This window comes from Apteryx rowi, unplaced genomic scaffold (assembly GCF_003343035.1).
Source record: "Apteryx rowi isolate R43461 unplaced genomic scaffold, aptRow1 scaffold_84, whole genome shotgun sequence".
Lineage (NCBI taxonomy): Eukaryota > Metazoa > Chordata > Aves > Apterygiformes > Apterygidae > Apteryx > Apteryx rowi.
In genome coordinates, this window is record NW_020451138.1 from 2,634,587 (window position 1) to 2,650,495 (window position 15,909).

The 15,909-nt window shown below is 38.1% G+C and overlaps 1 protein-coding gene across 3 annotated transcripts in view; it reads right to left on the reverse strand.

Moving 5' to 3' along the window:
• The window catches only part of SLC17A5 (solute carrier family 17 member 5), a 47,391-nt gene that overhangs the window by 9,803 nt on the left and 21,679 nt on the right, over positions 1-15,909 (reverse strand). Inside the window, exons 10-14 of one of the 3 annotated variants that reach the window (XR_003257535.1) lie at positions 11,925-12,015; positions 10,210-10,497; positions 8,668-8,833; positions 7,294-7,466; positions 2,319-3,387 (exon numbers count right to left, since the gene is read on the reverse strand). Coding sequence is in view for 1 of the 3 variants with exons in the window: in XM_026089991.1 (XP_025945776.1) it covers positions 10,360-10,497; positions 11,925-12,015 (229 nt within the window). In the remaining 2 variants the exon portion in view is untranslated. Of the gene's footprint in view, positions 1-2,318; positions 3,388-7,293; positions 7,467-8,667; positions 8,834-9,288; positions 10,498-11,924; positions 12,016-15,909 lie in introns of those variants that run through there. The other 2 variants (XR_003257534.1, XM_026089991.1) reach the window with 2 other exon arrangements.

The following is a 15,909-nucleotide window of genomic DNA, read 5'->3' on the forward strand; positions in this document are numbered from 1 at the left end:
ATATATCACTAGCCAAAACATTTGTGCCTACCTATTTCAGATCATTTTTCACTCCAACAGAGTCAAGTAGGTCTACTCAAACCTTTACAGGAGCAGAACTGCTGCTGGGCCTCTTTCCTTTGGAGGATGATAATAGGGGTTAGAGTTCAACTTGAAGCTATTTTCATTTAAAGCAAAGGCTCTAGGACACAATTACAGCTGGAGGCAGTGATTTCAAATAAACAGCATGTGGGGGTGGAGAGACCTCAAAGAATAGTTTGTGGCAGCCTGAGGCCTATTTGGGAAGGTTTGGAACATTTAAGAGTAATTCCCAGACCAAAACCAAGTGCAGCAGAGTCACTGTTTGAAGAGTGAAAATAAGTAATCTTTATTGATTGAGCTAACTGTTCGACTTGCTGATCTTGAGATTTTTGAAGGATCAGCATTTTAGCTGTCTGTGTAATAAGAGAAAATCTTTTCCATCCAAGTGCTTTGAATTCTTACACTGGCTTATCTATATTGTCTTTTGGGCTTTCCTTATACATCGTTGAAGTGCCTATGGGGCAGCTGGTAGGAGAGGGGTGGCAGTGGTGGTGCTAGGGCCTTGCCGCCGCGCAGGGACCTGCCCTGGCTCTGCACGGTTGCAGAAGCATGCACCAGCTCAGCAGCGCCTGCTTACACACTCCAAATCCCCGCTTTTGTGTTTCGCCACGGTTGGGGACAGCTGCTCTGAGCAGCCGCCTCCTTGCCCAGTGCACTGAGACAAAGCAATGCACAACCACACAGTCACACTTCATGACTCAGCTCAAAAGACAGGAGTCGAACAGCAGCCTCCTCACAACAACATGAGCAGTGTATTAACCATCCGTCTGTGCAAACCGATGCCTGGCACTTGTATTTGGTGATTCAAAAGAATCAGAACAGGCATGGGGAAGAGGAAACCTGTAGAGAGAGGGTTTTTTTCCCTCATTCTGTAGGAAGACATCTGCCCTTGTGAAAGTGTGTTTGTACACGTCAATGACATTTGCCAAACAGTGAAACTTCCATCCAGGCTTCAAAGTGACACATGTAGTATTGAGCTTTCATTGAGCAGAAGCAGATAGCTGGGTTTAGACTGGAATTGTGTTTGGTCTGTTTTGTTGCACTGGATCCTCAGTCAGAGGTGAAGCCAGCTGGTACTTATAATTAAGTTCCAGCAATTCAAACTGGTTGCTTGCATTTTGACCACTTGTTTAATACAGTTGGTATTCCAATGGTCAAAAGCAACCTTTGAAGTTAGCACTGTTAGGAGGAGCCTTGGGGGAGGAAYCACAGCTCCTGTGGCTTATGATTTCAGTCTGTTCTCAGACTGATTGAACAAGACTGCTGTGGGTTGATTTTTCACAGCATGGCTCTTACAGTAAAGGGGATACTTTGAACACAGAGAATGTAGCAACACTTGCAAAGTTACAGATATCTATTACATCTAACCTTGAGCAAACATACTTTGCACATTTTGGCTGTGGTATTCAAAAACTCAGCTGCTGCCCAGCACTAGAGACAGTTTTGCCCACATATGTCCATTTTTCACAATAAAGCTCTCTGGTCCCCAAGATTCAGCTGCTGACTGCACACATGCAGCTACCCAAGCCTTCAATACAAGGATGCTTGGTAGCTCCGTTTTCTTCCTGAGCCTTCTGCAACTCCACAGAGTTCATACGCTCAGCTCTTGAGGATGAGAGTATTGACAAGGTGGGCTGTTCATGAAACACAAGCTGCCCCTCTTTTCTCTTAAAACAGAGAGTAGGAGCTATTTTTTTTTCATCTGTGACAGAAGGTGGATCTAAGCTGAATTCCACCCTCTGCCTGTGAGAATTCAAACCCACCTCTCCCATGGCAGGGAGAGTCTAAGCCTCTAAGAGAGCTATGGGTTCTTGTACTGGAAAGATGTACTTTACCAGTTATGTATGGCAACACAGCTTTGCTGCACACCATCTCCTTTGCAGATTTGGGTTTAGGTCACACTAGAGCAAAATACTCAAATAGATGCTTAGCTCTCAGTTGCTGCTCAAAGTACTATTGGCATCAACAGGACTCTGTGCAACAATATTAAATTAACACCCTATACCTGTGTGAATATTTTTCCACAGTCTTTTCCTTCTCTACTGCAATGTAGATCTTGCATTTGCCCATTTTCTTTACTTTCAACACTGCAGAGGTGCTTAGCAATTCTATCCGCTAGGTATTAATAAGTCAAACATCTACTAGAAATATTTTGATTTCTCATTCTCTTCACACAAAGGCCTTTTAAGCTTAATCAGAGGCTCTTTTCATAACAGAAAATATTAACAAGAGTAACATAGCATGGGAAGGAGATTCCAAAGTATGTGCATCTCAGTCTGAAATAAAAAAGATGACTGCACTAATGAAAAAAATTCAGGACAAGAAATTATCCATTTCCATAACCATTCCCATGGAACTGATAGTGCAACTTACAGAAAGTACAGTTATGGATCCTTTAAAAAAAAAAAAAAAATCCATCAACTTCAGTCTCAGACCTTCAATCAGGCCTGCTGACTGCAGAAGCAGTGCTCAACTGCACAAAATAAATGCTAGTGATGATGAAGGTAATGACCAAGACAGACATGTGGGCAAATCAGACTCTGGCAAATAATTCCTCTATAATCACTAAGGGCTTGATTTTCCATCCTATTTATGTGCAGTAATACATTATCTCCTCCCCAACAGAGGGCAAAACTCACCCTCCCCTCAAAGCTACTATGTACTTTCCCCGCTGAACAAAACAACCATGCAAAGTGTGCTGACCATGCATAGCATGCAAATTTGAAAGCATCATAAGTTAGTCAAGTCAAAACCAAATTTCACTTAGTGACTATGTTCTGTCCTTTCATACAGTTCAGTTTTAAGATTGTTCAGAAGAAAATCTTTTTTTGGTGTTATTAAAGGAAATGCCCTCCTTTCCATTTCTCTCCCCCCATCTTTTTATTCAGATGTCAGTTTAAGTGTTTCTGCTTAAATAATGCCATTAGAGCTACTTACTGCTCAGTGGAACTGGCAGAATTAGGTCTTGAGTTCAGCTGCAAGATATACTCCATTTCAGTTTCCTTTTAAAGATGGCCATAGCACTGATTCTGTTCATACCATCATATTCTGGCCAAAACTACCTGTGATTTTTAGCATATTGGATTTTCCCTAAAGTGCTAGCAGACTTCAGTTACTGCAGGACTCTTGCTTATTTGCGTTTTTATGAATACGTGGAAAGCACTTGTTTCCTTCAGCAGAGAGTGTTTAAACTTGCAGATACAGAAGGCACTTGTCATTTCTTGTTCTCTGAAAAGCCCAGATGGCCAGGGAAAAGGAGTGGGAGAAAGATGAAGTTTTCACAAAAAATTCTGGCTGTCTTCTCAGCTAGTAAGATGATTCAGAAAGAAAAGATTAGTCATTTACTGCTGGAATGCATCAGCAGAAGAGGTGGTCAGAAAAACATCAACAGACCCATATTTTCCATCAGAAAGCATGACAATATCAAAGTCTAGCAGAACTGAATTTAAGCCTTTACACTGGAATTTAATTTAGGAAAAGACCAAAAATGAATATATTATTTCCCTTTTCTGAAGTAGACATATAGAAACTTTTGTATACTACAAAAGAAATCAAATGAAAAAAAATTCCTTTCATGAAATTTCATCCCAGATTTTAAAATGCTTTTTGAAATACTACTACCACTCTTCACACAGCTCTACTCAATAACAAATTGTTATCCTTTAAAGGGAGGGGAAGGCAAAAAGAATTTTTGTTTAATAAGCCATGCTTTCTTTCCATTGCTATGCCTTGGGCAACAACCAGGCACTGTCTTTTGCAATAAGCTGCAGCCTTCCACGCATTATGTTGCATTAAGAGCAAAATTACCATTATTCTGAATTCATACTACATTTGTTTTAGAATGTGTATCTGTATCTCAGTGTTCTTTTTAGTCACTCAGCTACTTGAGTTTTCTTCTTTTGTGTCTGATCCAAGCCTGAATTCAGCCAATGTGGAATTATTACCAAGTATGCTATTGAGAAGCAAAATCAATTCAGCATTTTTCGAGCTTAAAAAGGGTAGGGAAAATTACTTCTCAAAAATAACATGTGCAACTCTTTCAGGACAGCCCTGCTCAACTTATATATGGCCAGACAGTTAAAATTTTCCATGGAAATAACTTTTTTTCCAAAGAAATGCAGTTTTCACTAGATTGAATTGTGACTCTTACTACTTTAGCCAGATCTGTACTTGAACATCTGAGAGATTACTAAGTGTTATGTTAAATCAGATCACTTATTTTACACACAATAGAAAGCTGATGAAATTAACTCATTTCTGTGTCTAGGGTTTAAGCTAGTGCAGTTTTAGTTAAAAAAAAAAACAAACAAAAATGCAAACAAACAAAAAACCACCATACCATATAGCCTTGAGTGAGAAACTGAAGACCCTGCCCATTAAGTCACCATTGCAACCCTTCCCCTTCTTCATAAAATTCTGTCTCTGCTGCCATAATATGGTTGATCATATGTTTTTATGATCTGGCCTGTCTTTGTGCCCCCCCATTTAATATGCCACTGGGCATATAAATAACCATTGGTGTCTTCTTGCAGTTCCTTTTCTGACTGTTTGAATCTTACAAAAATGTTAACAACTAACACCATGACTTAAAACAGTTATTGGCTATATGCAACTCTGCTGGGGGAGGACAAGAAATTCAAATAAACATAACTAACTAACTAAAAATATGTCTCATTGTTTCACTATCATAGTAAATGTGGCATGAATGACTTTTGCAGCAGATTATGTACACAATCGCATAAAACAAAGAAATGAACTCTAAGCTATTTTTAGAATCATAAACAACATATAGCCCATTACATACAGAACTGCAGAAGTATTAATAACTGTTACATGAGTGAAGCATTAAATAGGTGTTCTTATTTAATATTGCATTCATTTACTTTAAAGTCTGCAAAGACAGAATATAAACTTTTCTGAGTAATACAAATTCAACAAGGCTGTTTATCAGCATGAAATATTTCCTTCAGAGAATTTAGAAGTTCAGAAGAGTTGGGCCAAACCAGATCCTCAATGACAACTCTCTGAAAAGACCCCCAGGTACAGTTTGCATAGCATTCCCTCCCATGAAGGGCATGTAATGTGTACATCACACTTTTGTACAAGGTCTAACCCAGTGGGGTTCCTGAACACTACCTTAAAAGCAACCAATACCATCAACTAATAAATAGCTATTATGAATGAAATTACAGTTGCTCCAGCTGCTTTAGGAAAAGTGGATGGAAAGTTTGTGGTGATCGTGGTCACTGAAAGACTCTTCAGCCTTATTTCCTGGAAAAAGGTGTTAGTCCTCATGGCTAGCTGAACACTACTTTGAATAACTATGGTCTAAATTCTCCTTGCAATTTCAATTATTATTAAATGCCTCTTACCTCTCTTACCCCAAACACATATATATATATWTTTTTTTGGGAGGGGGGGATACACTGCGTCGATTGCGGTAAGGATTCTCTTGTGATAAGAAAACAGTATAGGAAACAACTCAGAGGATTTCGGAAAATCTAGTTGGGCAGCTTTAGACATTTTCACTTAATAATGTTCCATCYGCCTCACCTCTCCGCAGATTTGGTGGAAGCAAAAGCAGCAGAACTAGATGCGTGTCTAACCCATTTCACAGTATGGCACATAAGCTTTAACTGCCTGTCAAGATTTAGGTGAGTCTTAGCTAAAAACTAGTGCTATAAAACTGTAGCAATATAAACACAGCCAAACCTACAACAGCTCAAGAAACAGAGAGACCACTTTTAATTTAAAGTCAAATTAGCAAAGCTTTGATTTGACTAAAGCACAATCTGATTTGTTGGATTAAACAAATGAAGTTAAAAAAAAAAAACTCATTACCTATCTTTATAGAAAAGAGACTGTCATGTGACCAACTAACTTCTGTTTCTTAAGTACTTATCCCCACAAGATTCTCTTTGTAGCCTTTACCTCTTATGATGGCATAATTCTGATTAATACAAAAAAGAAAAAAAGCTGACATGACCCCCCCCCACCACCCCAAAAGTAACAAAGGGAATTCTTGTCAACTCTTCCTGGAAGTTGTAAGCACCCTGGAGAAGCAGAACTAGTATTTTTAAATGGAAGTAGAAAGAGAATGAGTATTTTCTGTGAATACAGAGAAAAACAGAACATCACTAGTGCCTTGCATATTAGCAAAGACATGAAAGGCTGCTTCTGATATTTGAATATATACCTCCTATGAAGCTTCATATATGTACAGCTGGTAAAATTCAGGATTATCTACTTTGCTGTTGGTAAATACAGTACTGCTAATACAACTGTTTCCTCACAGTTGACACAGTAAGAGCAAATTATGTTAATACCAAATCATACATGGCAAATGATATCATTCCTTTAAGAAGATATGTCTGATCTGAAGTTAAGTATAACACAAGCCAGTGCCCTTCTACTAACAGAGGCTGCATCTTTACCGACAGGTCTCAGGACAGGACTCAGCTAGCCAACAACAGCTGTTTGTGAGAGATAATTTGAGGGACATGATGTAAGAGCAGACATGGGGCTTCTGAGACAGAGGTATGCAGGAGAATGGGAGACCCTCTTAAAATTCCAGTCACTGTAAGAGACAGCTTTCAAAACACACTAGCACTGTTCTACTTGTAATGGTTGAACTAATGATGCAAAAGAAGAGGCTTGAAAGTTTAAAAGCCATGTCTGTTTTTCCCAGAAGCTATAAATGATCTAATAGAAGACACTACCTTTCCATATGGACTTCTTCTTCACTTACCTTCATGATGTGTAGGCTTCTTCACCTACCTTTCCTTCCTGGCAAAGGCTAAAAATATTGAAAGGCCTGTTAGACTCAAAGGTTAGTCCATTTATTATGGATTCAAATGTTCCCAGAAAGAAGGGGAGGAATTGGCAAATGAGTAAGTAAATAAGCAACTGAGAACAGAAGCCAGAGAAAAATATATCAAAGGAACAATTCAACTTCTGGGAAGGGAACCAAGATGACCCTTCCACACAGCATACAGTCGTGACTAGTTATGGAGGAATGTGTAGATAGGAAAGATGCACTGATACATGCACGTTACGTAAATCATCATTAATTTAGTATTAAAAAAATCCTACAAAATTAACTAATATTTTTGGTGTCAAACACTCAAGGCTTCTTTAAGGAGTCTGACTGCCAACTTGGTCTCCTGAAACCAAGAAACTGTGAATTAAAAAAGCAACAACAAAAGCACATACCCATTATCTTGTGGGTCTTCCTCTTTTCAAGAGAGTGATGAAGACACTTGTCAATGCTCTCACGTCAATGCCCACATCACATGCTACAGGGTATTCTGCTAAGAGTTACTCCACTTCTGTTATTAACGATGTAGGACTTTGCACTAAATGTTCCAAAAAAATATCCAGATGTTCTGTGTAAAAGCAGAATTGTGTCAGAAGATATCGAGGAGAATGCACTTAAAAAATACCTGGCAACATTAAGACACGCTCCCAAGCAGTGATTCAACTCCTGCTCTGAAATAGGAAAAATTGGTTTTGAACTCCTGACTTTTCTCATTCCAGGGGGGCATCCTAATCAGAGGGTTCCTGATGGAAAAGGAGAACACAGCTTCTTACCTTGGTAAATCTGTGGAGGAAATTCAGCATAAAATAACAATCAAAAGTGCTGTTTTCAGTAAAAAAAAACAGTAACCAAAAAAACTTGCCCAGTTCTAATCAAGACCCTATCTCACACAGGTGAGCTGAGAACAGAGACACTCAAAACCACTGTCACTTCTGAAAATAGAGAACATGAGATGTTTCTGAACAGAGAAGAAACAGATTGACAGATGTGTGAACAGGAACATGGCAATGCAATATAAAAACATCATGATTAGCAGAAATAATTTTGACAGCATTTTCCTACAGATTTTCCTTTCTTGTGAGCATGATGCAGAAAGGCAAAACTGCTAAGTGTTTAAGAGCTTTGCTGGATTGGGAGCAAGAATCCTATCCTGTGTTCTGATTCTTTTTAAAAAAAATCAAACTGGAAATAATTATTTCCAACCAAGGTAATTGTAGCCTATTGTTTAGAAATAATATCAGGATTTATAGCATTTTTTTCAGTCCCCCTTTCTGCACAAATTTACTTAAAAGTAACACAGTACACAATAGGAGCATTAACAATGCATTAGATCAATAAAAACAAAATCTGGTATCCAGRTCAGAAATTCCTGGACTGCTCAGTCTGTCTGATATGCCTAAAATTGATTCAGTTTCACTGGACCTAATTCAGGCTTGTTTCAGTGATACATAGATTGTCTACACATACTTCTACTACATCTGCTCCCTTAAATACGTATTTTTTCTTTTGAAATTCAATCCGAGTGTTTTCAATGGAAAAGATTGAAAGCATGGGAAGCTGAAGTTTCAACTTCAGAACAGACAAAACAGAAACCCTGTCTGTATGTTGCCCCACTCATGACCTCTAAAAGAGCAAAGGAGTAAATTAACTCAATATATATCCCCAATCTTTTTTTTTTTTTAAACAAGACTATTAAAAGAATACAAATCTCCAGACACAAAGTGAAATTATTCCTTTTAATACAGCGTCAGGTGGGAGATGCTACTCACCTGTAAAGCTAGATAAGAAGCTGATGAAGCAGGTAGTTTCAGGAAACCATTAGCCATCCCTTAATCCAGTCAACGAAGTTCTTCAGCAAACTTTGATTAGAGGATTGTGTTCTAACTTCTAGGAGATGACCATTTTCAACAACTGCTGCACATGTAAGTATTTATTCTATTTATTGTGGAAACACAGGAGATACAACATAGCTTTAACATACTCCCACTGAAAAATGACTAATTTCATCTGAACTTTGCATCATTTACTGTGGCAATGCTGCAGACACAAACACAGATTTAAACACACTTCCAGCAATCAGAGAACATGACACAACAACGAAGGTCGAAACAACGTGACTCTTAAAGCTAGTAAAAGGTGGATGCCATTTCCCAGAAATGAAGGAAGGTAGGCTCCACTGGAGCAGCTTCAGTACTGGATTTTTCTTTTGATTTGGTGGTATATGGAAAACCCAGAGCCTTCTTTTATTCTTTAAATGTTTTTTACCCAATTACTCCAATCCAGGAATCTTTGGCACGGGAATTTTCCTTTGCTTTGTGACAAGATTACTCAGCCGTTCATTCTTAACTAGACCACTGTTTTCACAGGCTTCATTTAATCCTACTGTGTGGCATTTAATCGCAAGTTGTGCAAAGGATGCTCAAGTGTCAAATCTTATGCTGATGGGAGAATAACAGCATCAGGATATTGCACTAGTTCTTTTTAATTCTACTTTTATATAACAAGACTATTATAGAACTAATTTTCTTCATTATGCCCTACACTGGCCTTATTTTATTGCATTTACACTGACAAGCTGACATATACATCTACATGCAAGAGGAAAGAATTCCACTGTATCAATTAACAGCCAAAAATTGCACTGCCAAATTGAAAGTTATGTTAATGTAAACATCCAGACATTCTATTTCTAGTTCACTCTTTACACTGCCTAGATTTAAACCACAGATTTGCACCACTACTTCTTTGCACAGATGAATAAAAATAAGGCCTATTTAAAAAACCTGCACCACAGAGAGCAGTAACACATGGCTTACTGTCAGTCACAACCATACATTTTACTTCCTCATTGCTTGGTATCAGTTGTGAAGCTGTATTCTTGAAACACCGAATGTTTATATATTGAGAAGCTGTGCATAAAATAGAATAAAGCCATCTGTGCATTTTTTAGACTTCAATTAAAACACTGACAAAAATAAAAGAATTATAAAAGACTGTAGAAAACTAGAAAATTTCTGGACATTTAAACAAACATATCAATCTTATTACGGAAATAAAAGCACTGCTTTTCATGTACAGTTCTTCGCATTCCATTCCTCCTTATGCTGCTACACAATCACTTTTTTCCTCTCATTTCARTATCAAACAACCTCCTACTCATTAATTCAAAAATATTAATCAAAATTTGGAAGGAAATTGAGCCTAGCACATCAATTTAAAATGTTAATTCTTTGATCATATATTTGATATCAAATCCTAACATGAAGCCATTCTATTTAATTCAAGTAGTTTCTTGTTAGGAAATAACATACATATGCTGTCAATGATTTCCAGTATGAAAGATACACAGATAAACTGAAAAGCTCTGAAGACTCCTAGGCATCAGTAGGAAAGGCACTTTTCTGGTCACATAATTCTAGCATATAGGGATTCAGCACAGCTTTGGTATTTCAATGTCTCCTTCAGTTTCTGTGCAAGTGATAACCACTGACTGCCCAGTCCTGAACTTCTCCACTTCCAAATAATGCAAAGAAAATTGCTCCAAATAAATTAATAGAAGCAGCAATATAGAAAACAGTCTGCCATTCTCCCACGGTATTCTGTCAAAAAGGAAGGAAAAAAAAAAATGCAGTCAGTTAGCAGCTCCACACTCAAGAAGAAGTATTTCTAAAACAGATGCTACATGGCCTGCCTATTTAAATGTAAATGCTAAACAGCATGATTTCATATCAACATAAAAGCATTATAAACACAAAAGATCAAATTGCCAGTTTAGTCAACTTCAGTTTAATAAGCCAGCATACACAGACAGTCTTATCAAAATTACATTAGATAATGTGGATCAGTTTATCACCTCAGATGCTCAATCTTCATATTCAAATTCAGATTTGCATGAAGACTACACAGACACACAGGGAACATTAAGTTAATGGGAAACACTACTTGGCTTTCAGGTTAGCCAACTCAACAGCAGACCTTCTCCCTATACTAAACAATAAGTTAATTTTAATGACTACTGGGTGGAGATTCCAGACTCATCAGCATTTTAGCTATATGTGAATTTTGCTCAAACAAGATACTTATCTTTACTCAGATATCAATGAGAATCTTCTGAACTCTGGTAATTTTTGTAAGAAAAGGTTGAAGACGTGTAGCAAAGAATTGTGGACTTTTTTAATATAAAGAAATAATACATGCAGATGTTTTAGGGCTATTTTTTTTAAATTGCAGATGACTACCGTAACAAACCTATAAATGATCTTACTAAGAAAACAGAATAACACCAAAACAGTACATTCATATGGSGGTGGGGTGGGGAAGAATTGTTAAAATCTGCATGGAAGAAGCTTTTTTGTTTGGATTTACGCATAAGTGAATATTTTCAATTTATTTAAGGAAATGACTGGAGTGATCACAAACAGCAGCAATTCACTTGTATCAGTAAACTTGCTCCTCCCATTTTCCTTTCTTAAAATATTTTAGAATAATTCATATAGTTGATTTAAAAAGTAAGCAAACAACTCCCTTCCTCCCCCCACCTCCCTTAAAAAACAAAAAAACAAAAAACAAAAAACCCCACTTTAAAATCACACTTTCTGCCCAACCATACCATTTTGGAGGTCAAATTTAACACTTAATGTTCAATTTAGGTCTTGGGAAACTAACATAGCTTAGAATGTTCTGCTCCTGTGATGTACATACAGAGGGATGCATTATAAAAACTGTATGTTTGAATCTAGTTTCTTGTTCATCTGACAAATACTGACCTTGCAACTCAATAGCTTATTTGGGATACTGATTTTAGAAAAAACATGAAAGAGCCTGTCTTAATTTGATAAAACAGTACAACTGTCTTGTCTAGTTGGAATTTTAACAGAATTCTAACATGATAAAAATGTGCAAGTTTTCCTTCCTAGAGGATGTAAGGGCTGAGTCACTAAAGTTCTAAAAACCCACACAGATCTTTGATTTTGCCTTTATTTTCATTCAGAAATATAGTAATTGAGAAAACAGTAAATAGACTTACATTATGAGTGAGGTTCTTGGCAATAACTGGCCCCACCATTCCTGGGATGGTGGCAAATGAATTCGTGATTCCAAGGAGAATTCCAGCATACCTGTAAGAGAAGTTGTTCCCATTGCTTATTAAACTTATCCTGCTTATCAGCCATGGAAGCAATTTTGCCTAATCAGATCACACAAGCCTCATCTTGATCACACAAATTAAAAAACAAATATTCAAATGGGAATCAGTTGCATTTATTCTAACTGAAACTCAGTACATGTTTATGTTCTCTAGAGGCCAGTTACAGAATTTAGCTTGAATTAACTACTCGCAGGTTTGCTTAGGACCCATAACCAAAACCACATCCCATTAGCTAAGCCACAACCAAACTCTCTGGAATGGATCCACTGGAGAAACTAGGGAGGAAACATTGCATGTCCGGAAGTGGAAAGGCAACAAGAAGTATGACAAAGTGCTGTCTGGCAATAGTAAGAGATGGTTCAGATATCATTGCTAAAAAGTATCTGCCAAAAAGGCAGTAACACTATCCTAGATAGATATTCCCACTTACACTACAGAGTAAGTTCCAAAGGCCTGAGTCAGCAGAGCTCTGCAGCAGTGGTTCCCTTCAGCTTTCTCTGGGTCAGGGCTTTAAATGCCAAGGGGGAATGGGTCTGGCTTATCCCATTTTGCTGGTTGCCACTCTTGCAGTTCCACTCTGAGGCTTCTGATTCCCTGAACGTGTAGCTCTATCACACACACACACACACACACCCCAGCAGTCATAAAAACTTGCTGGGAAAACCTGGTAACTTGCTTAACAGCCGAGCCTCAGTGTCTCATCTGTGGGCAATTAAACATCTCGCAGGAGTATTGCGAGACAAAAAAGAAAAAAGAAATCATGTTTGAGGCTGTACCACAAGCACAGACTTGTGAGAGAGTCTGAAGAGAAATGAGACCTTGACATTTTCACTCTGAACCCAGCTTTCCAACTGCCAGAGCACAGATCCCTGCAGTTTGGATTTTCAAGTTGGTTTTACTGGCTGAAGAATCATACAAAATATTAAGGGGTGTAGTTTACTGGAGGAGAAAGAACATATCTCCCAGTGATCACTTTGGGCTGTTCAGCAGAGTGAAATCCTGTCCTCACCTATTTTAACAATGACAACATAACAAGAAAAATACAATTATGTCTCTAAAGACTTTTTGACTATTTTCATTTACTAAAACAGGAGAATCCAACCATATCATTGGTATAAAAGGTTGTGCTATGTGCATTCAGTCCCATAAGATTGGGAAAACATGTGTTTTTCCTAAGAAAGTAAATTATTAAACCTATTAGTTGTTTTTTATTGAAAGTCAACATACATACCAGTTCAAAGTATGGCAATATATTTTAGACAGAACTTCAATACTGCAGTTACAATGATCCTTATTTCTTATAAATATAGCATATATAACACTTCTATCCCTTTGGTATCTTGGAAATGCTTAAAAGTAAGAGCTTCATTAGTCAGATAAGCATACAGTAAGACTCCATTTAAAGGCTTTAAATAGAAATAAATGTGTTTTGTCTTCAATGTGTTTAAGCACTACAATACTGTTAATACACACTTTCAAAACTAAACAGTTTAGTAGTTTCTCTGGTCCCCAGAGATCGTAGACAATTCATTGCTGGCCAAATGCCTCTGGTTTTGCCTAGTGTTTCTGACATGGGTGCATTCTTGATAAGCTCAGTGTTTGATACAGATAGCAGCTATGCCACTCCCTCAGCATAGTGGAGACTCCTGTATGTAATATGAAAGCAAATAACAACATGCATGGACTCAATGCATGGAGCAAGGCTAATAAGCAATCTGTTGCTCAGGTTCTTATGACATAGTAGGTGTAAGTCAATACAAACGGACTTCCAAGGTAGTTACAAAGCAAAATCAGGACTTCAAGAACAGGTATGTGAAGTGTATAGCATATAACAGAGCCAAAGGAATAATATAAGGCATCACAATGACATACTTTAATTTACAACAATATGTTGCCATGATTATAATTTTTTAAGAGCTAAGCTGGAATAGATTTCCCACACAAGAACAATCTTGTCTACCCCCAACAATTCAATGCACTGATAGCATAACAAATGTGTGTAAGAAACCAAAACCATAGAGCAGTTATTTTTTCCTCTTCAGTATCAGTATTTTCATTCACTTTTTCCTGGGAATGTAAATATTATTTCTTTGGTATAATGCAAGTTTTAGTAGCAACAAGGGGCTCTTTGCTATTCTAATCAGCATACTTTTGCCCCATTACAATGGACATGTAAATGAATTGTAGAATTGCTTTGAATCACTTCTGAGAACAGCCTCTGCATACATAAGAATAACCAGATTCTTTACAATTATGCCAAGCTTTTACTCGAAATTGTGGATGTCTGCCTGGGCCATTTCAGCCATAAGAGTTCAGACGGTTCCAGAAACCTAAGCAGGGGAAAAAGAAAAAAAAGAAAAAGAAAAAAAGACTTTCCTCTTGTATTAGATGTTCTGGTAGTTCTGTATCTGAAGACTATTTTCTGTATGACCTTTGTTACAAGGACATGCCCTTTTCCTTCTCTGTCTCCATTTGGACAGACTTTCCCTGAATTAAAGTTTGCATATGCTGAATAGAAAGTCACTATTTTCAGTAAAACAGCATCCACCCTGAGCATATTCCAGGAAAGTTTTTCTGCAGATGCAGCCATTCATCTCTACAGGCAATGCTGGGCCGAAGTTCCTGAACTGAGAGCAAGACACCTGCCTCTCTTGCACCCATAATCAGTCTGATTCCCTTTGCATATGTGAGAGGACACAGGGGTGGAAGAACTTGCCTGACTTAAACGCAAAGGGGATAAAAGTAGGCCTTTGGGGAGGATAGGAAGAGTAGAGTGGGATTAGGTCAGGGGAACACCAGCATTCCATGTGGTGAATCTAATTATGCCTCCTTGGCTTATACAGTAGTATCAGTGCCACTCCACATGATTTTTTTTTTTCTTGCGGCTTTTTTAAATGCCTATGATACCGTGTATACTCTCAGATACAAATTCCCCCCTGAAAAAAACATATTAAGACTGCAAAGTGAAGCACTCCCCCCCCCCCCAAATCTGGAAACCTCAATTGTCACCTGCATACACAACACTTGCTTGCACATATGCCTCATGAGACACTTGCTGCAGCTGCATGCTTTCCTTTTTCCTGTTACAGCTCTGTTGTACTCGGARCATAGGATGGATTGTGCTCACTTACTGAGCAGCATTTAATATTTTGTTTCACTCTACTTGCTCAAGGCATGGACCCCAGGCCTTATTTTCTGCATACTATTCAGTTACTACAAGCAGAATTTTAATCATCTCAATGGCTTTCCAGTGAACTCTTCACAGATATTACTTTATTTTCACAACACTCTTGAGGGATGTGATGACAGTATGGTACCCATCCCACAGATATGAAATGAAAACACAGGCCAAGAATGTATACGCCTATTGGATGCTTGATTTGAGAACCTCAGGATCTGATTTTAAGAGTATTTAACAACATACAGTTCTACTTATATTCAAAGAACAAGACTCAAGCTGCCTCAGCCGCCCTCAAAAAGTGTCAAAAGTTCAGGGCTAAGGAATCCTTAAGAGACCACATTCCTGAAGTCAGAGGATGTGAACATGTCAGAGGATGTGAACATGGGCCTCAGAGTCGATCACAGAAGCGTCTGATCCAACTGACTTACCACATACGAACTCTGTGATAGAGCAGTGGAAAGACTGAATTCCCAAGAGCAATGYTCAGCTACCTTAAATCACAGAATCACAGAATCGCTGAGGTTGGAAGGGACCTCTGGAGATCATCTAGTCCAACCACCCTGCTCAAGCAGGGTCACCTAGAGCACAGTGCACAGGATTGCATCCAGGCAGGTTTTGAATATCTCCAGAGAAGGAGACTCCACAACCTCTCTGGGCAACCTCTTCCAGTGCTCTGTCACCCTC